The sequence below is a fragment of the Agelaius tricolor genome, unplaced genomic scaffold (genome assembly GCF_023055355.1).
Source record: "Agelaius tricolor isolate 1412-34295 unplaced genomic scaffold, bAgeTri1.0.p SCAF_5, whole genome shotgun sequence".
NCBI lineage: Eukaryota > Metazoa > Chordata > Aves > Passeriformes > Icteridae > Agelaius > Agelaius tricolor.
In genome coordinates this window covers 46,991,664-47,014,787 of record NW_027269265.1, presented here as the reverse complement: position 1 = coordinate 47,014,787, position 23,124 = coordinate 46,991,664, and the positions used below count along the sequence as shown (strand labels likewise).

The 23,124-nt window shown below is 49.8% G+C and overlaps 1 protein-coding gene across 2 annotated transcripts in view; it reads right to left on the bottom strand.

Moving 5' to 3' along the window:
* Positions 1-23,124, bottom strand: part of LSP1 (lymphocyte specific protein 1) — a 48,397-nt gene that overhangs the window by 9,475 nt on the left and 15,798 nt on the right. For both annotated transcript variants that reach the window (XM_071427743.1, XM_071427744.1), the window contains exons 2-10: positions 14,179-14,331; positions 11,972-12,061; positions 8,249-8,432; positions 7,175-7,303; positions 4,174-4,217; positions 3,921-4,002; positions 3,428-3,568; positions 2,554-2,634; positions 1,566-1,680 (exon numbers count right to left, since the gene is read on the bottom strand). In XM_071427743.1, coding sequence (XP_071283844.1) covers positions 1,591-1,680; positions 2,554-2,634; positions 3,428-3,568; positions 3,921-4,002; positions 4,174-4,217; positions 7,175-7,303; positions 8,249-8,432; positions 11,972-12,061; positions 14,179-14,331 — 994 coding nt within the window. In that variant the 3' untranslated portion in view covers positions 1,566-1,590. The remainder of the gene's footprint in view (positions 1-1,565; positions 1,681-2,553; positions 2,635-3,427; positions 3,569-3,920; positions 4,003-4,173; positions 4,218-7,174; positions 7,304-8,248; positions 8,433-11,971; positions 12,062-14,178; positions 14,332-23,124) is intronic.

The window sequence follows — 23,124 nt, the reverse complement described above, 5'->3', positions numbered from 1 at the left end:
AGCTGGGGAGCAGCTCCCCAGGGAGCTCAGAGCATACAAAACAGACAGCTAAGAACCAAAGTACAGAAACAAGCCAAGCTCCTTCAGCTATCACAGCCATTTTGCTATTCACAGTAGAAAAAACCCCAATACTTCCACATGAACAAACCCAGAGAGCAACAGTGTAGTGCCATGGCTGTTTGGAGTGCTGGGTGGATCCTGAGGGACATCCTGTGACAGTGCTTGCCTTTCAAGAAAGGCTGCTGGACAAAGACCAGAGCCAAAGGCACTTTCATTTGAGCTGCTCAGAGAAACCCAGGTAGGGCAAACAAAACCTGCTGACAACCTAGCAAAACCTGTTTGCTGCAGAGAACTGAAGCTCAGTAGGTTCCACCTGCTGCACTGAAACAGACTTCAGGAGAAGGAGGAGACCTATAATAAGTTTCTCAAAGTCACAGACAGAGAAGCAAGTTGAGGATGGAAGTTCTGTGGACTAAAACCAGAGCTTCAGGCAGTCTTGGGCTTGTACTGCTGCCCATCTCAAAGTAGCATTCAAAAGGGCATATCCTCTAAATGGGCACTACAAAAGGAAAAAAAAACAAGCCTAAACAAACAAAACAATATGCAACACTCAGAAGCCAGCTCCTTAAGGGTGGGAGGGAGGGGAATGAAGGAACACAAACCCCAGAAGAATTCAGAAACAAAAGGTGTTTTGTAGCAGGCAGAGCTATTTTAACCTTGGCAATGAAATAAAGCTTCTTTTTTATAGTAGGAAAAAAGAGAATGAGCTTGTTTTCACCCTCAGCTTCCTCTCCACTCATCGTGCCAGATGCTGCCCCGTTGGATCCAACCAGTTATCGCCTCCCTCTACACCATTCCTCCTTATTGCCACAGCCCTCCACTATCACCCACTCAAGATAACACCAGGATATCTGCGAGCCTAAACACAATAGGAACATGAGAGCCAAAGGCCATTTCAAGAGAGCAGAGAGACAACAACTCAGCTCTGCCCTACCCTCGCTGCACACCAGAGAACAGTCCTTTCTGCTCTGTTGTTCTACCCCGTACAGCAGATGTTCACATCCTTATTATAGACTGGTTCCAAGAGGTTACTGAAGTCATTAAAAGTTTTCTCCCTGATTAATTCAGTAAGTCTGGGAATTAAACTCCAGAAACATTTCAATTTCAGAAGTGCACCAGCCCCTGTGCTCAGCCAGAATGATCTCCAGCTATCTCTCTCTACTCCTTGCAACTTAAGAGAGCATAAGGAAAGACAGCAGATAGAGACCATTCCTTTGAACTAGCAAAGGCAAACACATCTTCACCCACACAGCAGTAGCTAAGGGACCTGCCCTGCAGATTAAACTAACAGAGGTATCCAGCAGCATCAGAAAGGCAGAGACCAAAACAAACCCCTGCTGTGTACCCACTCTGTTCCAGCCCAGTCAGGCCCAGAAGCCAGGCTCCAGCTGTTCCCACAGAGCACCTTCCAGCTCACCCGAAGTGCTGCTGGCAGAAACAAGCCCAGCATGCTGCCAGAACAGCCCAGGAGGCTGTTACACAGAGCAGAGCCATATCCCACCTACCTGGTTAATGAGTTCTCCAGACATGCTATTGCTCTGCAGCATCGTCTATCAACACCTTCTTGTACTGGCCGTGGCCTGTGGCAACAAATTTGTACTTCTTGCCAGAAGGAATGGACTGAACAGGAGAGAAAGGGAGAGCCAAAGTCAGCATTTTTCTCTGTTAAATAGGCAGTCAAAAATCAAGTAACTGAAGCCAGAGGAGCGCAGGATACAGTTGCCTTTAATCCCAGAGGGCTCGGAGACAGCCCATTCTGCACTGCCTTCCTGCCCCCTTCACACAAACTCTCTGCACAGATCCATCACCACCTTCTGTAAGCATGAGGCAACACAAGAACAGGATATGCAATCGGAAAGCAAATGCAATGCAGGCATTGTGAGGGAGGGCTCATCTAAGAGCCCAGACCCCCAAGCCAGGGTTGTTTTATCCATTGACAAGAGACTCTGGGATTTACCAGGTACTGGCAACTTCAGCACAGGAACTGACAAGATACTTTGATCTTTCTCTCCCAGCCTAGACAGTTTGAGCAGTAGCTACTTGCTGCATTTTAGAAGACATTTCCACAAACATTCCCACAAACCCCCAGATCCATCTGCAAGCGATACTGCATTAGGTTCAGTTCCACTTAGTTTTGCACGTTTTGTTTACTCTCAGTGCCAAAAAGCATAACAAGAGCAAAATTGCTCAAATTTTCAGTTCCATTTGAGCCTAGAAGGCTGTGACTCCCAGCTCATGGGCTGAGAACAACATGCTATTCAAGAGACCTTTCAGAATTACTGGATATAAAAGTATTTTTGCCCCCATTTTCACTAGAGCTGAACCAATAGCAATTCACTGCTAGGAAGAGCTCTTAAGCATGCAATTGCATTGACAGATACAGGTAGCCCTCATCCCTACAGAACATCATCTTCTCAGTAATGCCAGCCCAGCCACCAGCTCTGCTCTTCTTCAGCAGAGCAAGTGCTCTCACACTCACAGACACCAACTCACCTTGATACTGCTCTCAGGTTTGGGATTCCCCTTCTGTTCCCAAAGGCTTCTTTTACTCACGATGTCTCCAGCCACAATATCCTGAGAAAAATGATGCTTTCATTACCCTTCGCTGTTAATGCTGCTGAACATGTCTTTGTTCACATCCATTTCCAACCCACACATCTGACCTCCTTTTTTTATTTATAATATCACATCTGACCTAAAACAGCTGCTGCTAAAACCCATGACTGTGAAAATGTCTTGCTGTTCCCAGTGTACCCTATGTTTTCCTATCACTTTTCCACAAGAGTCTGAATTAGCTCCAAGATGTTTATTTTCTTAAGTTTGTTAACTATTTAGGACATGTAAACATCAAGGCTTCTCTACCAAAAGGAATTCTGCTCTCATAAACAGACTTGCAACCACCATATTACAGAACCAGCCTCACCCACAACAGCCAGAAAGTGAAATCACTGAGAGCAATATGTAATGCTCTCTGCATTTTCCAAGTTTACAAGATTTATCACCTTGGTACTAGATGCAAGGTCATGCTTGACAGCTGGAGCTCAGCCCCAGCCCCGGTAGGAGACACATGCATTCTTCCCCAGCAGCTGATTTTATTCCCATTTCAAATCAGAGCTTCAACCAGCAACACAGAGGTTTCCCTGCATGGACCACCAAGGAACAACTGGGGACCCTGTCAGAAAAATGGAACCTCCAAGGTGCAAAGCCTTAGAACACAATGGATGACACCTCTAACATTGATGCCTTTGGAGTCTGGAAGCCCCACAAACAAGATGCACCAACAGGATACACAAGGACAGTGCACCTTGTGCCCAGGGACCAGTCCCTGCCCCTGGCACAAGCAAGGCAAGTCCTCCAAGGGCTGTACCTTACAACCTGAGGGCTTCACAGCAGATTGGGCTGTGACCTCCCCAGTCTCCCAGAGGCTTTTTGTGCTGGCTACCATCATGCTCGTGGTGGGAAGGTCCAGAGAGGGCTGCCGCACAGGTTTTGGAGCCTTTGAGGAGGTCTGGAAAATAAATGGAGAGAGTTTTGCCATCAGAGTGTGCCTCTTGATTATTTTTATCCTTGCAGATAAGGGAGTGTAAAAGGAGACTTGTAGAGTCCTACTAGTTCCTGTCAGATACTCCCACTCTTTAAGCAGAGAACACAAAAAAACGAGCATGGGACAGCTTGCCAAAGAAACCTACTTGATGCTGTGGAGGGACACACAGACAGGAGCAAGGAGTGCTCCCACCTAAGGGAACTCCCACAATTCAGTTGTCATCTCACAGATGGCAAGGCTGAGAGGCACGGTGGGGGAGCAGCACCAGCAAAGAGGGCTCTGGGAGCATGGGGGCAGAGACAACACAGCAACCCACCTCAATAGCCTGTGTGTACTGCTCCAGCCTGTCATCAATCTTGGACACAGGGAGAGGAGGCTGACTCTTCTTTATGCTGTTGCTGCAGAACAGAGAGGAGGATTAAGGTGTTCCCCCAGTGCCTCAGGCAGAAGGGAGGACTTGGTGAGGCACAGGCAGCCTGTCACTGCTGCCCTTCCCCACAGCAGGGCCTGCTGACCATCTCCCTCTGCAGCAAGTGACCTGCCTTGCCCTGAGGCCAGCCCAGCATTACCTTTTCTGTATCGAGCGGTTCAGCGACTCAGTTCTGTCCGTGAGCTAAAGGGGACAAAGAAGACAAAGATATGACTTTTGTCCAGGGTCCTCAGATAGATGCAGGTCACCTTTGCTGACCATTTCTTGGCCCTCATCTCTCACCCATATTTTGGTTAGAAGTGACTCACTCAACCCCCCATGTTCCCCTACAGCTCAGAGAGACAGTGAGCATTCCCTTTCTTCCTTCTTTCCAAGCAGGGGAAGAAAATCCCAAGCAATTGCAGGGGCAAACCAACCATGTGTAAAATGAATGACAGCTGGAACACCAACCAAGACCATTTTTTCTACTCCCTCTGGTGAAGGAGAAGGTCTCTCTCAGACCTTTGGTTTCCTAGCCAGACACAAAAAAGGAAATGGCAAGTACAGAAAGACAAGGGGAAAAACTAGAGACCACATCTGCAGAAGAGAAGCCAAGCATGGGAGCAGCACAGGCATGGGTTAGGTCAACTTGTCCACACCAGAGAAGCACATAGACAGGGCAGATCAGCACATGGAGACACCTGTGAGGCAGCTCTTCATGTCAAGCCATCAGGAAAAAGTTTTGCACCAGAGGCTCCTGTGCAATAACTCTTTGGCCAAGACAGGAAGGCAAGCAAACACTTCACAACCACTGCAGGGAAGGAAAGCTGAAATGTTGCTAAACCTTGTGACTCTTTCATGCCCCAGAAAACAAGCAGACAGAGAGAAAAATCACCTTGCAGCCAAAAGGGGGGCTTTCTTAACACCAGCTCCCACAGAGTCAAGGAGCAGCAACCAAGTAAAAAGGAGCCTTCTCCCCTGTAAAACTGCTGCCTGTGCCACAGGAATCACCTACCAAGTTAGCAGATAAAAAACAACACTAAATGATCCTTTAAGATGCTTTCAGGATGCCAGTGCTAAATTTCAGCTAAACAGAAGACAGGACTGTGTCACACAGAGGACGCATTTAAGCAGCTGTGCCCAGGAGCACAAGGCCATTAGAGAACAACCAAACAGTGCAGCCCTGGCTAATAGAGATGACCTGGGGAGAGCCACTCTGCAGGGTCCCCCAGAGCAGCATAACAGAAGGCAGCTCTGTCTGCAGGGCAGGCTGTCTGTCTGCCTGCTGCCAGCTCACTCCTTTGCAAGGAAAAAGCCTTGCCCACCCTGCCAGGGAGATGGGGCACTGCTGCAAACCATACAGAGGCACTTCTGAAAGGTTATGAACAAGCACCAGGTTAAACACAGAGGGGCCTAGAAAGAGCTCCAATTGGCAATGTACCTCAGTATGACAGTCTAGGGAGGAACAAACTTTCACTGTGCTATTTGGAGACCACCTGCCCCCACCCCCGGCCTTTCCTTGCAGTGAGAATTGTGCATTTCCCTGGTCCCAAGCACTTTCTGAAGGTCAGAAGAAACCACAGCTGCTTATTCAGCCAGCCTCAAAGCTCAGGGCTCACTAGCAGCCTGTGACAAAACAGGACTGGTACAAGACTTCCCCCTTGCCTCCATTGCCCCTATTTCAGCCCTCAGCACTCCAAACACCCCAGCAGCCTACACCCACCACCAGCCAGCCCCAGGTGTGCACCCAGCCTCCAGCAGCCACATCTGGCAGGGACACACAACACTGACTGCAGGTGCTTTTGCCTTTCCACGACAAGCAGTGCTTCTGCTGAGCTTCCTGTGCCAAAACACCTTCTTGGTGGTCAGTGTGCTTAGTACTCAGTGTTCACAGAGCCCTGCTTGCTGGGGTGTAAAGATCAGCCTTCCTTTGGAAAGATTCCAAGCACAGATTTTTCCTGAGCAGTTTCACATCCAGCTCAGTGTGCAGGTGAGCTCTGACATCACCACTACAAAACAGAGACTGCATTTCTAAACCTTTCCCTGGGCTAATCCCAGCAGTTAAGCTGAGGTCGAGAAGCTATGTGTGTTTTGGGGCTGTAAAGACAGAAGGTTCACCACATAAAAGTTGCTGAAAGCATTTTCCCACCAGTCCCACTTCAGGAATATGCTTTGGCTACCCCCACCACTGTCCAAACCTGGCATTAGCACCCAGCCTGCATCCACACCTACTGTCTCCCCACTTTTAATTTGACTATAAAATGGATTCTCCACTAAGAGCAAGAATCTGATGGTTGTAGATGATGAAACCTTCCTCTTGCCATCTATTTACTGATGCAAAAGAAAGTACTCATACAGTCTTTCCCACTCAGGAAATATTGAGTAAGCCACAAATAGAACAAAACTAAAAAAAAAAAAAACCAAAAAGCAAAGCTAGTTCTAATAGCAGATTAACAGGCTGCACGGACTCCTCACCATCTCCCCCACTGCTACAATCAAAAAGGTTGGGGCTTACAAAGGCAGAAAAAAACATTCAGTACAGAAACACTTATCTGTATCTATTGTATTCAAAAGCACACACAGAACTGAGGATTTGCAGTAAATGCAACACAAGTCATAAGAGGCAATTCGGGTGGTGTTAATAATGGGAGTTTCACAAGAGCACCAATGCAAACAGATGTGATTGGGAAGGACACAATGCTTCAGAGATCAGAAATCCCCATCTGTTTAAACAACTTAAGTCATACATTTTGTTCTAATTAAGAGAGAAATGCCACTGTTTCAGTTATTGGGGCTTTTTCCCTTTGGAAGGGAAATTTCATTACAATTAAGTTCTTGTGAATTTTGTTAAAGACTACACAAGTTGAAAGCACAGCTATCTCAGTATCACAATATTCCCTGGAGCTCTCAATGAGCTTTAGACTTTTAGAGTGACTGCTACAGCCTCCAACAGCTCAAGCAGGCAAAGGAGGAGGAGAGGAGGTTGACAGCCATGAAAGATGAGGCAAATTGCTCAGGTGGTTTGTCTCAGCTGGTAGCAAGATGGATAACAGGATTCACACCCCACATTGCTGTAAACCCTGGATAATCCTTCCTCATCGTTGGTTGGGTCCTTGTTGTGACAGTTGTCACCCATCCAGAGGGGCCCCAGGAACACAAACCTTTGTGGAGCACACTAAAGTGTGGTCAGAGCACAGCTCCTCCTCCTCCAGGCTGGCAACGCTTGGGGCCTTCTGGCGTTTCTCTGGTGCTTCTTCTTTCTCTCCATCATTTCGCCTTCTCTTCTTTTCCTGAGTGCAAAAAAAGAAGAAGCCAGGAAGTGAGTTGGTCAAACTGCTTTTCATGCAACAACAGTGATTTTCCCGTCTCCCAGGCTTCCTGCTTGACACTAAATAAACACAAAAGCACAAAAACTTTGAGTTAACATTATCTAATTTGGAAACATTCAGGAAGACACTCATATGTCATTTGGAAGGGAGGGCAGAAATCAGGAATTTTGAAGGTTCAAGATTCTTAAATGGTATGAAAAGGGGTCCTTGCATCAGTTATAAAAATCTCTTACCACACCTGAGATAGGAAAACATTAATTCCTCATTTAGAGGCCAAAAGGACAGAGAGAAGCTGCCTTTATTCTAAAGGGATAGAAAGGCTAACACACAGCTCAAACACAAAAATCTTACTAGCCCCAGAACATCAAAGTCCATTTATGACAAATTATATTTGAAGCTCAGCCCCCTGACTTGCACACCACTTGAATTCCAGCTTTGTCTCTCTCTCTCCCCCTCCCCTTAACCAGGAATTATCAGAACAAAAACACCTCAGCTGGGAGCAATGCAAGGCTAAGAGATCTATCAAGACAAAGTACTCCAAAGGTGTGATAAAGGCTGGGGAGAGAAAAACAAGCAGTATAATTTAGATTTGAGTTCTCCTGTAAAGCTACTCACTGCCCACAGAAGAAATAACACTTTCCTCCTCAGTATGACAGGGACATGGCAAAGCCACCACGAACTCTGAGAGCAAGGACACCCCCCTTGCAAAAGGGCAGAGGCTGCCTGCAGTGACCACAAGAAGGCACAGCACACAGGCAAAAGTGGCACCAGCCCCAGGTTATGCCATGAAAACACATCTAATGTCTGCATGGGCTCAGCTTCCAGCAGCAATGGTGAGCCAGAACATGGGAGAGCAGCCCCCAGCATCAGCTCTCCAGAAAGAAGGTCATCTCCTCCCGATCCCACCTCTCGCTCAGCTTGTTCCTCTTCCACCTGCTCTTGGACCTCTTCTTCCTCCTGGCACAGCCTCTCTTCCTCTCTGATAACCATATTCTCCTCTGGGCTTTCCTGATCCAGCTGGAGCTGCTCCAGTTTGCCTTCAGCTTCCCTCACACCACTCTCCTCTTCTTGGTAGGACTGCCTTGGAGACCTACAGATGGTGAGAGATCAAGGAATAAAAGCACAGTTATGAGTCTACAGACACCATGAGGTACCTCACACCTCTGGAAATCCAATTTTATCACTTCCCCAAGCCTACAGCATGCTGGGTATTCCACACCAGGGCTCACAGCCAGTTCCAGGCACCCAGATGTAACAGCAGTCACACCTCACTCCCCCAACTTTGAGTGTCCAAGACTCAGCCCAGCTAAGAGCTGTGGCAGAGCTGCAGGGATCTGCACGTTACCAGCATCATGATGGCCAAAACCCAGAGGAAAGCAGAGAAGAGCCCTCTGCTCAAACCCCTGCCAGAGAGGCCTCTGCTACCATCACGTGATGCTGGCCCAATTCCCTGCCTGGCTACAGCTAAAATTCCAGGTGCACCAGCACATCCTGCACTCAAACACAAATCTGGTGCTGCCCTCATGGCTCCCAGCATTAATTCCACATGAGGCATGCACTGTCACCATCATATTTTCTGGAAAAAAACCCTTGCCCAGGATTTCTCTCCTGGGAAGATGAGAAGCCTCAGAGAAGAAGGAAAACAATAATTATCTGATTTGCTTCTCCTGTGTTTTGCTGCTTTGGAATGTGTTTGGACGCTTTTTACCAACAGGTGGCTGTTTCATGTGATCTGTTTTGACTCAAGGGCCAATCACAGCCAAGCTGTGTCAAGTCTCTGGAAAGATTCACAAGTTTTCATCATTATCTTTTTAGCTTTCTGTAAGTATTCTTTCTCTATTCTTTAGTATAGTTTTTGTATAGAACTCTTTAATATAATACAGTATCATAAAATAATAAATTGGCCTCCTGAGAACATGGAGTCAGATGCATCATTCCTCTCCTCGTCTGGGGAACCCCACCAATATAAGAGGGCACCAAACACAGCCCTGAACTCATCTTTCACATTAGCAGAGTCTCCTGCTGCAGGAGAGCCCAACCAACAACACAAGCTGGAGCTGAACTCCAGGGCAAGGCTGCAGAGCCACTCCCCTGGAATCATTCCATGGGCAAGGCACAGCTTGACCAGCAATGCTGTGCTGACACTGGGTCCCAAGCCTCAGTTTTGCCCACTGGAAAAAATGGCACCCCTGTTCACAACACTCATCTCATATCCCAGCAAAACAAAGGAGCTCCAAAGCAGATGAGGTCACCCCCTGGCTTAGGGGCTTAAAAGCCACAATGGGTTTGGTACAAGAGAATTGCTGCAGGTCTGCAGGAGGAGACCCAGGAGCATGTTTATGCAATCAGCTTTGCAAGAGCAGAGCAGCCCATGCCTTTGGGCACAGAGACACTGGGAGTACAGAGCCCCAGAACTCTCACTGGCTCACAGCCACACACCAAGCACTTGTTGCCATCTTCCTTTCCCCAGCCAAAAGAGCTTTCTCCTCCCACCCAGTTCTTAGAAAATCACCTGGCTTGAGAGAGCAGGGCTAGAGAGCTGGCTAGCAGGCAGCTGCCAAAGGGCAAGGCTGACTCACTGCCCCTCCCTCAACAGGCAGCACCAAAACACAAAAACAAGTTCCAACAAGACCTTTCCACCCAGCTCTCTGCTGCTGGGAAGGCAGCTCACAGGTCAGCCACCATCCAGTCCTCCACACTGACTACATGGGGAAAAAGATGATGCATATGCTGGCTCACTTGACTTGTTTCTCACCCTCCTTTCACCAAGAGCAAACAGGCTCTGAAGGCCCAGGAAGCTTGCAGCTCCCCACCAGGATGGCAGCAGTGTCTTCAGCTCAAGTGCAAGCTCATATTAAAAATTAAGGCCAGCAAACACAGTGCAGCCTATAGGATGCCTTTCACAGCACAGCAATGCTGCATGGGAGACAGCTAGGCTGGCACAGCTTCACCCCCTTACACACCACTGACAGCATGGATCCCCCACCTCAAAGAGGAGAGCCAGGACCAAAAAGAAAACAGGCCTTAGCACCAAGGCCCTCAGGGGATGCAGGACCTGGTTTAGTGCCATCCAACAGACAGCAGCTATCTCCAGCCACCACTTAAAACCCAGGATTTGCTCCATCTCCAGTTAAGCAGGAGAGAAAGGAGTTGGGAAAGCCTGAACACAGCTCTGCTTGTCCCAGCACAGGCAGAGACACAACCTACCTGTGCTCCCACCACACTCCAGGCCGTCCCTTGGATGAAGCAGAAAGCTGCTGCAAGGACCTTACAGGGCACAGCTCCTGCTGGCAGGACAAGCCCAGCCTTTGCAAAAAGCCCACAGAGCCTGAGCTCCTTCAGCTGCCTCTCCCTACCAGCCTCCACCTACAGCTCCTGCTTTTAAAGTACCACCTCTCACTGATGGGCTTCACCTGCCGTGAACACCACCTCCCCTGCCCAGCTACAGGATAAACACATAAAACCACAACAAGAAGCACCTGGGGAGGATAATGTTAATTCCAACTAATTCCCTTTTGAAGGCCAAGGAGGGAAAAGCAGTAGCCTTTCTTTCCAGAAAAGCTCTTTGCAAGGGGGGGTTGGAAAAAGAGGCAGCAAACCAAAAAGCAGATGATTTCTAATTGCTCCCACAGATGTTATAATTAAGTTGTGCTGGGCCTTGGAGGTGCTTGAGAAGTGCTTGTGGGGTCAGGGCTGCAAAGGTACAGTTTGCAATGGGGTTTAGCCACAACATTTGGAGAAAAGTAACAAAACTCTGAGCTCATTTTTATTTATTCAGCAGTAAATATTAATCTTAAGCATTTTTTCAGTCACAGAATAGTTTGGGTTGGAAAGGACCTTTAAAGGTCATCTACTCCAATCCCTCTGAAATAAGCAGGAACCTTTTCAATCAGATCAGGTTTCTCAGAGCCCAATCCAACCTGACTTGAATGTTTCCAGGGAAGGGGCATCCACCACCTCTCTGTGCAAAGAATTCTTCAGGGCAAAGAAGAGGCTATGTCAAAAATTCCCTACAAAATCAAGCTGCCAAGAGAGCTGAGTCACAGAGTTCATGTGCAGGTAGGCAGTATCCAAGGGAAGTGGTTAAGGCAGGAGTTTGGTCTAGCTCTGCAAGGGAGGAGTGATGGGAGGGCTCCCAGGGCTCTTTGCTGCCTGTTTTTCCCTGCTCAAAGAGGAGTCAGGCACAAGGTGGGCTGGGGCCATAACACCCACTATGCTGACATGAGCCAGGAAGCAGCAATAACTTAGAACAGCTTTTTAGGCTGGCCTGGATTATGTTAGAGACCATTTCAGCCCCTGCAGCAGCTCAGGTGGCTTAAATCTGCTGTTGTCGCTCCTCCAAACCCAGGAGTCCTGGCAGGCTGCCACTGCTTGGAGCACAAAGCTCAATCCAAACATCCCCAAAGCCTGGGGCCATCCCTGGGCCATTCCCCCCTGCCAGCCCAAAGGCAGGCAGAGAGCATCTGTCCCACTGCTGTGGGGCCTGCTCTGTCCTGCTGATGCTGCACACTCTGGCCTCATTCTTACACGTGCTGGACCTGACCTGGGGTTGGTCACCCCTCCTCAGGGACAGTCCTTTAGCTGGGGACAGGGGAACCCTTCCCCTTGGAGCATCTGTGTCCTACCCACCTCTGCTTGCGCTGCTCCAGCTTCTGGGACCAGTCACTGAACCCCTCGTCTTCCTCCAGCTCCGAGGTCCCAGATGGCTTAAAGTCATAGCTGAAACACAGCAAGAAGGAAAATGAGCATGAGAGGCATGCAAAAAGGCCTAAAGCTGGCCTGGAAGAGCCACAGCCTGACACAGTCCTTCTCCTTTCAGTTATTCCATTCATTCTTCTCTGGGTGAGCTGCACTGTTGAAGATAGCCACAGCAAAATCATCCCAGCGTGTGTGGCCCTGGCCACAAATGTGTGCTCAGGCTGACAGAAAAGCTCCCAGGGAGCAAGGGAGACTGGCTGAATGCTGTCAGAAAACTGGCTGCTTCCCAGTGTCCCTCTGCAAACCCAGCCCCAGAAGAAGCACAAAGCCAGCACAGCCCCATCACCACTTCAGCTGATATCCATCCCTCTGGCTCCCAAAAACACTCCTGTCTTTTTCCTGCAAACCCTCTGTTCTCCTATTTCTGGCTTTCTTTAGTGGGGTAAGGGAGAGCAGGAGGTTCACTCTGTCCCTCTGGAGCAAGGAAATGCAAAGGTGGGTTTGAACTAAGGGGAGTGACATGGATAGGACAAGTCCCAGCGTGGGAAGAGCTACAGGAAGGAGGGGGCAGGATTTACACAAGAGAGAATGAAGCTTTTCAGAAGATTAATAGCCAGGGCTGACCCTGGCTGCATGAGCAAGCCCAGGTGGCTGTCAGCAGCTGTAAACAAAACCAGGGAATGGCCAGAGGAGAAGAAACATCCTTGTGGTTGAGCCTGGCCCAGCAAGCTTTGGCATCATGGAGCAGGGAGCAAACCCCTTCATTTGAAGAGCTCTTGTCACTGTCCTCTTAAGCACTCGGTTGAATTTGGGCAATGGCAATGGTGCTGTGCCCATGCCAACAGAACTGGAGCCTGCAGGCTGGGTTACTGCACACTGCTGTGGGCCTGAGGCTGCTCACAGCACCAACCAGCAAACAGAGACCAGAGATCTCATCTGCTGTTTTAAAGACCTTTTCAAATTATTTCCTAGCCCCCACGTGAAGGGGGGGTTTGGAAAAGCTAATGACTATTATTACTTTCCAGACCTTCTGTTTGCTTTTAGAGCAGACTGCAGCAGCTTTGTCTGCAGAATATCATCGTGTGTATTTCCACAAAAGATTATGAAGGTGTCTTGAAATGCTTTTATATTAAAAAAAAAAGTCCTGAATAATTTTGGAAGTATCTTGGGAAGAAAAAGATCTTTTAATGGAAAAAAAAGGTTTTCATAAATAACTTTTGCTTTTTTTCCCAGTAAAATGGAGATGTTGCTTCTCTGTGACTATAACTCCAAATCCTGCCACCACTTTTCCATTGTGTTCAATAGATTTAGAAATAAGTTGAACACATAAATAGTGGTAAGACTGAGGGCTTGAGACAAGAATTTGGCAATTCAGAGTGCAGACTAGTTTTTGTGCTAGCCCCAGCGCTGCACAGCATCTGGACTGCTGAACCATGGACGTGGGGAGGCTGCAGCAGGATGTGCCGTGGGATGGTGGGGATGTCATCCTATCCCTTCTCCAGGTGTTTCCTCTTTGACAGCAGAGAGCTTAGCATCTCCATAAATGCCTCCTGAGCTATTCCCATCTAGGACTTTCCCCATTAAAGCACAAAGGTAATTTTAATCCTTGGAGCTGTGAACGGCACCGTCTCAGGTGCTGCTTCATGCTTCCCAGTGCCAGGGCAGCATCCTCTGAGGGAGGAATGGGAAGCTTAGCCAGGATAGGTGATTGCTTGCACTGTGATCTGCCTGGGATTGTGCATCACCTCCTCAGGCACATCTGTCTTTGCACGTATCAGGAAACTCCATTACTTTCGGTGTAGGATGACTCCCAAGTTGAAATTTAACCAAGCACTGAAATCACTGGCAGTGGGGACTCCCTACCAGAGCCCAGCCTGCCCCAAGCTGTTCCAGTGTAAACTCTCAGGGCAGTAAAACCTCCAGCCTCCAGCCAAGAAAACAATCAAAGCAGGACTCGTGGGGTTTTCTGCCCTAAGAAGAAAGCACAGTATTCGCTAGTGTGCACTAAATCCAGCCCAAACCTGAGAGCACTTCCCCATCTTCCCCAAACACCAGGGACACACACTTGGTGCTGCAGGAGGGGTTTGCTGAAGGGACAAGGTGTGTTGCTGAAGGATTTATCCACGGGTATTTCTTACTGGTTTTGCTGTGCCAGAGCAGCACTCTCCGAGCAGGGGCCGGTGCCGTTCAGGCCCTCCTCTGCCTGGGACCGCAGCTGCTTCTCCCGCTCCCGCCGCCGCCGCTCTCTCGCCGCCTCCTCCTCATCTTCCACGCTCCACTGTGCTGTCAGCCTGCCAAGCCAGAGGGAAAACCCATCTTTAATGCCATCAGGCAGTCCTGTGAAACCTGGTAACAATCCTCTGAGGTGCCTGGGGTCCCCCCAGCAAGCAGGAGCCTTCTGCAGAGGAGCCCTCCCACCACGAGCCGTGATCCTCCAAGTGGCATCCTCACCTCCATCAGCACAGCTCCGCCGTGGGACTAACTGATGGGCAAGGACAAGGTGGGACACGGGAACTGGGAGAGACACAGGATCTCTAGAAGGAAGATGTGGTACATATCCTCCTCCCACCTGCCTGAGGGCTGAAGCCCACTGGAAAGCACCATTCCCTGCAAAAACAGCTTTGCACCCCTACTTTGGAAGGGTTTCTAAGTAATCCTGCAATGCTGCAAGGTGTCTGAAGGGTTTGTAAAGGGTCTTGCAGTGCTGCAAGATATCCAACACCTTCATCCCAAACTTTGGCCCACAGAAGGCAAGATCTGTACCCTGGGGATGAGCTTCCTTAGGCAGTTGAGCTGCTCCTGCCTGACCAGGAGCCACAGGAAACAGTGGTGGATGGCAGCACCTATGTCCTGCCCTACTCTGCCCTGCCTGGCTTCCTGCCAACCCTGTGGAAAGAAAAACCTGCCCTGGCTTCTCCCAGACATCTCAACTGCTGCACAATAATGCCTCTGTCAACAGAACAGCCTCCTGCATCCCCAAGGAAGTGATAAGGCGGATGCCACATTCCTTCCCTGGTGATAAGGCCAGTCCAGGCGCTCCCCACGTGGGATTGGCTCCTGCTCCACTGGCAGCACCAGCTGAGATTCAGGCAGAAAGGGACAGGCCATGGGGCAGCCACCACTCACCCAAAGGGCCTGTGATGGCAGCTGGAGCTGGGCAGGTCTGACTGTGGTACACAGGGCTGATGCTGGGACAGATGCCTCCTCACCCCACTCATGTCTGGCTCAGCCAGGTCCAAAGCAGACACAAAAGCTGTTTCCCTTGGCATTTTCAAGCCTGTTTACAGAAATGTCTTCAGGAAGGCACACACATGGGAGCTGGGAAGTCGATCTCCCACCAGCAGCAGGACCCAGACCAACCTGCACTTCCCCACCTCAGGCACACCCTGAGGACCACAGTCCTCTGAGGATGAACCTGCTCAGTGGGAGATACAGTGCAACATTATTCAGACTGAAACAAAGAACCTGTGGAAGGCAAAATGAGGGAAAAATCCAAACAGAAATGCCTTAGTTGAGACGTGTTTCAGCCCAGTTTGAGTGAATGAGGGACAGGTTTCAGCTGGCCCCAGGAGTGCCACTCTGCAGCCTGCCCAGCTTTGCCCTCAGTCTGGACTCTGAAGCACATGAGAGGGCCTCACTTCACCGTGGGTCTCACCAAAAAGCTGTTTTCTTTTAAAGTTCAGGGCAGATATCTCCCTATCTTAGCAATGGAGGGGGTGGAAAAAGCCCACTGGGATTAATTGATGAAAAACATAGCCTTTCTAATTACACTGTGAACCTTGTTAGCCTTTCCAGGGAAGACTCACTCAGAGCCTATTTTACTCTGCAGTGTGAGCAGGACTGTTGAGCTTAGCCCCAGCAGCATCCCTTTGCACAGTGGTCCCACCACCACCCTGTCAGGAAGCTGGGGATGACTCCAAATCACTGCCCTCCCAAACTCCCCCTGCCCCAAGGCAGCAAAGCCAGGTTGTGAGCCCAGTGAAGAAAGGTTGCCCATGCCTGCTGTGCCCACAGAGGAGCAGGGAACAAAGCAGACCCCAGGACTAGCCCAAGAGAATGCTCCACTGCAGTGTAGTTACTGCCTGCCTTATTTTGGGTGGGGTCTTTCTGCAAGCACCAAATTCAGCTCTTTCCCTTTATACCCCGTCATCACCCCTTGCCATCTTGGTCTCCATGAGGAACAAAGCAGACCCAGACCCGAGCCTGAGCTCCCCTCCTCCCTTCCCTACTCATCCCACACTCCTATTTATTATTTTTCCTCAGGTTCCCATAGAAACCCTTGTCTGTGGACCTGGCAGGAAGCCACCATGTTGTTGTTGGTTTTTTTTTTTTAATATATAAATGAAGTCATTCATTAAACTCTGCCATGATCTCCCTCCCTTGTGCGACAGCTCCAGATAGTCTCCAATTTGGAAAGGCTCTTAACCCCCTCTGTCCCGTACTGCCCCAGTTACGAGAAGCAAAGTCCACGTTCATGCCAGAAAAAGTTAGATTTTGATTAAAATCTTTCACTTCTTCCTCCAGTTCCTTGGGAAGCTGCTTCAGAGGCGGTGCTCCACCAACACCCCCAGCTTGGCCGGGGTGCTCTGGAGGGGGGGATCCCTTCTGAACCACATGAGCTTTCCACAGTGTGAGAGCAACACTGGTTGGCAGCCCTCTCCCTTTCCCAGTTGGATGTGACTAACTCTCTCCCCATGACCTCACCGGCTCGCTATTCTGTCCCTGCATCCTTTCCTCTGAGCAGGCTGAGGACAGAGCCGGGGGCGACCGTTCTGGGGAGAAGGATTTTTCTGCAAAAGCAGAGAAATAACTTTCCCAGCTCCCCTTGCCACAGAGCAATCCAGCTTTGCCACAGAGCAATCTCAGCTTCCAGGCTGCCCGCTGCTGTGCTGGGATGTGCCTCAGACACTCTGAGCATCCTGAGGAGGCTGTGATGCTGGGAACACCATCCCTCTGCTCAGCAAAAAGGGCTGAAGATAAAGCCCCCACAGATTCAAAGATACCAGCACACTCCAGCAAACACCTAAACTGAATTTATTTTCAGATTCTGAGCTCTCTGTCATGCTCAAATAGGCTGGTAGGGGAGGGAGGTTTAATAAGTGATGTGTTGGGGTTCAGTAATCACACTGACAAGCAGAGGAAAAAGGATGATTACTTTTAGACTGACCGAGCAGCACAAATATTTGTCTTTAGTGAAAAACAAACAAAACAAAATGAAGCAAAAAAACCAGAAGCGAATGAGAAACTAAGCCTTGCCAAAGTCCTTGTGTTTGGGTCAGCTACAGGGGTTTGTTGGACCCCAGACAAAATGTGCCATTTCAATTTGGACAAGCACAAGTGTGAGCAGGGGGTCAGCTGTTAAATTGCCTTTTGAAGCAAAAAGGTGGAAAGATTTAATTTCCAAATGGTTCCATTTACTAAAACGGGGCCATGGTCTCCCATTTGCTCTAATTGTTCACAACCACATTCAGTAACTCAGCGTGCTCAGCCCACAGTGGTATTTCACAACTGTCTTTCCCAATCCTAGAAATAATTACCCAGTGCTTCAGGATCAGGCTGATCCCACGGATCTTCACCTCCAGCCAGCACTGCCCCAGGTTGGTCCCAGGCTGGAGAGGTTTGGGGAAGAAGCAGATTCATAGCTGCCAGTGGGACCAAGAGTTCTCAACTTCATTTCACCCATCACAGGATGGGGAAATGGAAAGCAAGACTTGAAGCTTGAGGAGCTGCAAGATGAGCTACAACATGGTACACTCCTGAATCCAGCCATCTGCCTTTATAAAATCCCTCCATAGAGGGATTTTCATGCAATGTGAAAGGAAATTCACCCCCTCATACAGACTTTAGTGTGACTGGAGAAGGGAGGAGAAAAGGTAGAGAGACCTCAGAGGCCCCAGCAGCCCAGAGCTGTGGCAAGATTTCCTCCAGCAAGAGCTCATCACAGGGCTGGGTCATTTTTCTTACATGGCCCCTACATCTCTGCCAACAGCTTTTGGATGTCTTGGTCGAGCCAAACACTCTTTGTGGCATGGTCTTCTCTCTTCTGAGGACATCCTGCAGGTGTGAGGATGAGCTGAAAGCACCTTGGTTCAGCTGTGCCCACAGAGACCCTGCCTGCCAAGCATTTGGGATGCTTAGATTTCTGCTCTGACCCTGCTGCCTGTTTCAGATCCAGCTCCTGACCTCACCTCCCTCCAGACACCCAGCCAAGGGAGGGGCTTTATTTCTGTTTGCACCACAGAACACCTCTTCCTGCAGCACAGCAGCACAGGCACCCACACTCTGGATGCCCTGCTCCACATGGCCACAAACGCCCACTCCAGACAAGCCAGCATGGCTGGGAAGGTCACGTTTCCTTTGGGCAATTCCTCACCAGCACTTGAGGAGATTTTAATATTCAGGCAAGGGGAATTTCTGGCAGCAGATGAGCAGTGTTTAAGGGAAACTCTGCAGACTCGAGGAGTCTTTCGCATGGTTGACGGCTCAAAGGAAGCTTGGCTGGCCCAAACCCAACCTTCAGCACTAAAGCTAATTCCAGAAAGGAAAATCAAATGCCTCCCAGAGGCTTTGGGCTTTTGCAGACTTGTGCCAGAAAAACTCAGGAACCCTACCATCACACTGCAACAACACTGGACATTCCTGTTTCCTGAGTTCACCGGGGTACCAGGCCAGGAGTGTGTTAGCTTTGGTTGCCACCTCTCCTGGGGAGGTTGCCCCCACAAAGCCAGGGCACAAGAAGGAAGAGGTTTTGGGAACAGGATGTAGGAGGAGCCAGGTACAACCCCAGGAGATACATCACCCCATCACCTGTGAAAAACCCAGTGTCCAGCACAGCTGGAAATATCCCCTGGGAGCCACGGGGCTGCATGAATTAGAGGAGAACTGGGAAGGGCAGCCATCCCATCTCCCCTCTGTTGAGCTTTGGGAAAGGGACATGCCAGAACCAATGCAAGGGACCTTCCCCTTCCATGCAATCCACTGCAGCCTGCATTGCCCTGTCACAGTGCCAGATAACACATCAGTGCAGAATATGGCCTAGGACCATCAACAAGTTCATCTGCTGCCGAGCAGATCTGCCAGGCTTTATTTCATATTGCATTTATCACACATTTTATAAAGGGCCCTGACTGCTGGCAGGAGATGTGCAGCTCACCCTGTCACACGAAAGGGAAGAGGACACCCTCCAAAGGCTACAACTCCCTCACCCACTTGACCTTCTGCCAACAAATTAATCACTTATTGGAGGCATATAATGGCTCTGTGTGACTGAGTCAAGTATGCTGAAATACACAGATAAAGCCTCCACTCATGTCATTCAGGACCACTGGTGTCAGGCCACCACAGAAGTCGTGGGTTTCCATGCCTTAGGAGTAACGTGGCTGGACAGCAAAGATTACAGCTGGGTCATCATCCCACTGAATAATGAACAGGGGGAGGATAGCAGCACAATACAGGGAGACTGAGAAAAGAAATAAAATCAAGGATGATTATGTCACATCCTGAAGTTTATTTCAGCCTCGCCTCGGGAGAGTTATTCTAGCTCTGAAACAGCAGCGTGTCAGTCAAAGGCAGCCAGAGATACTCCACAAGCCTCTCCCTCCCATACATTCATGTAATTCCTCAGCTGCATTGCTCCGTTCAGAGCCCAGGCTACAGAGTTTGAACAAGAAGGGGGGCAGGGGGAGAGGAAAAAATGCATCTATGTGCTTCACCCTCAGCCTTGTTCTCATACCAAGCTTCCCCACCCCACACGTGGCTGTGCAGTCTTGGCCATGTCTCCCCATTTCTCCTATAAATCACAGGTCACCTCCAGGATGTGAACAGCAGGATAGAGCTGCTTCACACCCAGGAGGGGCCACGGAGCCCATCTCCACCTCCTGCTAGAACTCTGGGGCTGTGGAGAGGCAGCACGTATGGGGTGATAAGGACACACCAAGGCATCTGGAACAGAACATGATACATCCCAAACTTTCATCAAGCAGAAATAGAAGGAAAACCACATTTAGCATCACAGAGACCTATCTCCCTTTTTAAAATAAAAGCAACTCTTCTTTTTTTAAACAGATCTTGGATTTCCTCTGCACAAGCACATCCCTTTTTTGCCCTGAGAAGGATGTGCAGATGTACAGCCACGCATGCATGTGCCACATATAAAACTCTGCCTAGTTTAGCCTTCATTAAATGCCCTGCAAAGATTGACCTGTCACTGTGTCATGACAGGCAGGGAAAGCCCCAGGATGGTAATTTACTGCTTCCACAAGCAAAACAAGACACACTTGAGAAAGCTGGTGGCAAATGGTAGGAGCAAACCCTGGAGGAGGGATGAAAGCAGGGCTGGTCCTTCATCATGAGCTTCATCTGTCCCCTCCTGCCGCTCCCAGGACTGTGGCTCCAACAAGGTGCATGGAATGCTCCATGCTTCCAGACACCATAGGTGATGCACAACCCCTCACAGAGGCACCAGGCAACCAGGGGGAACAACTGTTTCTTTTTACTATTATTATTGATTTTAATCACGGCAGACAGAACCCAAACGAATCACCTCCAAGGTGATGAATTGCACCCCCAGGACCATGGTCCTTAGCACACAGATAGGCTGGTGCAGTCATGTATCAGCATCACCGGCCAGGAATTTGGCAGGGGGAGGAAAGGGCTGGAGCCTGAGCGCTCCCAGCACTCCACTGCATTCAGTAGGTGTGAGAAATCAGTGCTGGGTACGACCTCGAACCACGGCCCTTTCTCATGGCCTCTCCATCTCAGCCCAAAGGTTCAAGGAATTTGAGGGTTTTTTCTACAGGGCAGGAAGTCTGGCCTCTGTTTTTGCAAGGGAGAAGCATGTCAGAGGAGAAAATAGACTTGCCAAAGAGATGCAGACTGCCTTACCCAGCTTTTGTATTTTATTTTTCTCCTCCTTAAGAGGGAAGCAGGACTCCACAGCCTCCCTGCCTTGGCTACAGTCAGCCAGCATCCTTCTTGACACACTCCTGCTGGAAAACAAGTCTGAGCCTAGAAAGGTGAGCAATTGCCTTATCCCTGCTGCTTCAAGCCGGGATTAAGAGCAGGATTTGTATCAGCATGGTGTTTTTATAGCACAGCTGGCTCGGCCCTCCCTTGGCAGCCCCGGGGCGAGGCGGTGTCTGTCCCCAGCAGCAGGAGGGAGTTTGCTGTCTGAGCACAGGCCGTGAGAACGCTGATGCTCCATGCCCTGGGACAGCTGAGATCTCCTCCTTTATGGCCATCACTGAGGAGCTGTGCTGCAGCAGGAACCAGGGCAGCAGCAAGCCCTCGCTCCCTGCTGCGCCAGGGCAGAGCATCTTCATGAGGAAAAAGAGTCTGCCCCAACATACTGATCCCAAAATCCTGTGTTTGAGGGCATGGCACCCCAGCTTCTTGCTGAGGCTCTTGGCAACCTCAGTTGCCCTTTGCCCACCATAGAGCTGAGGGATGGTGCTGATGCTATTTGATGCTCCATCAAAAGAGTTAGAATTGGAGCGAGAAGGAGCAATCAAAAAAATCTGGAAGCTGAAAATTAGTTTTTACACACCATCCCAGCTGGTGTCTCAGGCCTCAGCTTCTCCAACTAGTGCCCTTTCTAGCTGAGCCACGCTCAGATACACATGGTGGTCCTTCTCCACACCATCAGAGGATGCCAGTGACCTGTGGTTGCAGCCCTGATGGGCTCAAAGGTTCACTAGAGCTTCCCAAAATTTCCATGGGCTCAAAGTTCAGGCCCTGAACATCCAATTGCTTGAGAGCAGGTAAAAATCTGGGTCAGGCCAGGCTAAAGGCAAACAAAACCCACGCACTGGTTTCTGGGAAAGGTCAGTGGTAGGTGGAGTTCTGACAAAACAAACCCCAGGGCTGGAAAAAAATCTGGGAATGGGTCCACAGAGTACTCAGAGGGGATGGATGAGCTGCTTCAACTGGAGAGAAAGGATGAGCTGTTATCCTTGGGGTGAAAACTGAGGGTGGGCACCCACAAGGCACCCAGGGAGGGACCTACCCACCACGCACTGGCTTAGCCCTTACCCTCACCCTGCCCCACAGCTCAGCTGGGCTGCAAATCCCCAGGCTCCTCCTGGGCTGCAGAATATGGTGGCATCACCCTGCAAGCAGCTGGCACCACAGAAGGCACCCTGGGATGTGGAAATGCCATCAGTCCAGCCCAAAGGGGTCTCCTGGATGCTCCTCCCTGCCAGCAGCCTGTGCTCACGTCTCCCTTTCCATCTGCCCTCCATTTGTGGGGTCCAGCAAGGTGCCCATCTGTTCTGTCCTGGCCATGCCAACGGGGCACAGAGGGATAAAGAAATGAGTGCCACTAATAAAAACATCAAAATAGAGAAGATTCAAGAAGGGAAGCACACAGGCTGCTCATGACACACTGAGGCAGCATTGCAAAGCATGAATCACACCGATGAAGGCCCTGCGTCCCCTGGTGTCCCCATGCAGGTATCCCTCCCTCCTCTTCCCACACAATTGCTCAGCTACTGGCTCGTTCCTACACAGTTCCGTTTCCCCATCTTCCCCTAAAGAGCTGCCCCACTTCTCCACAGCAAGAAATCCTTGCTCCCTACACCTCTCCAGGTGCCAGGGAGTTGAAGCAAAGTGGTGCTGCAGTAGCCCCTGGAGGCAGTAGCTATCTCCCAGGCAACAAACTGTGCCCAGACCATGTCCTGGCATCAACCACACACTCCCCCACCCCACAAAAAAATGTTCTTCCCCTTCAAAGAGCCATCCAGCCCTCCCAAGTGCTTCCAGCTCCTTGTTCCCAGCTCAGCACTCAGGAGGTCAAGACAAAAATACTGGAGTAGCATCTTCCCTGCTGAGACACATCCTGGCAATCTTTGGGAAACATCGAATGCAGGCAGAAAGGAAAGTGTCCTGCAGAGCTGGGCAGAGCCCCCATATCCTGATCAAACTAAATATTACACTCATGACATGCACCAAAATTCACGTTCAGGGAATTTTAAAGCTACCATAGTGCTGAGGAACTCTGAGAATCACCAAGAGTATGGCTTGGAAATGCAGTAACTTCTTGTAGGGAGAAAGAAGGGGCCCCGCAGCACCTCATGGGTGCCAGGACA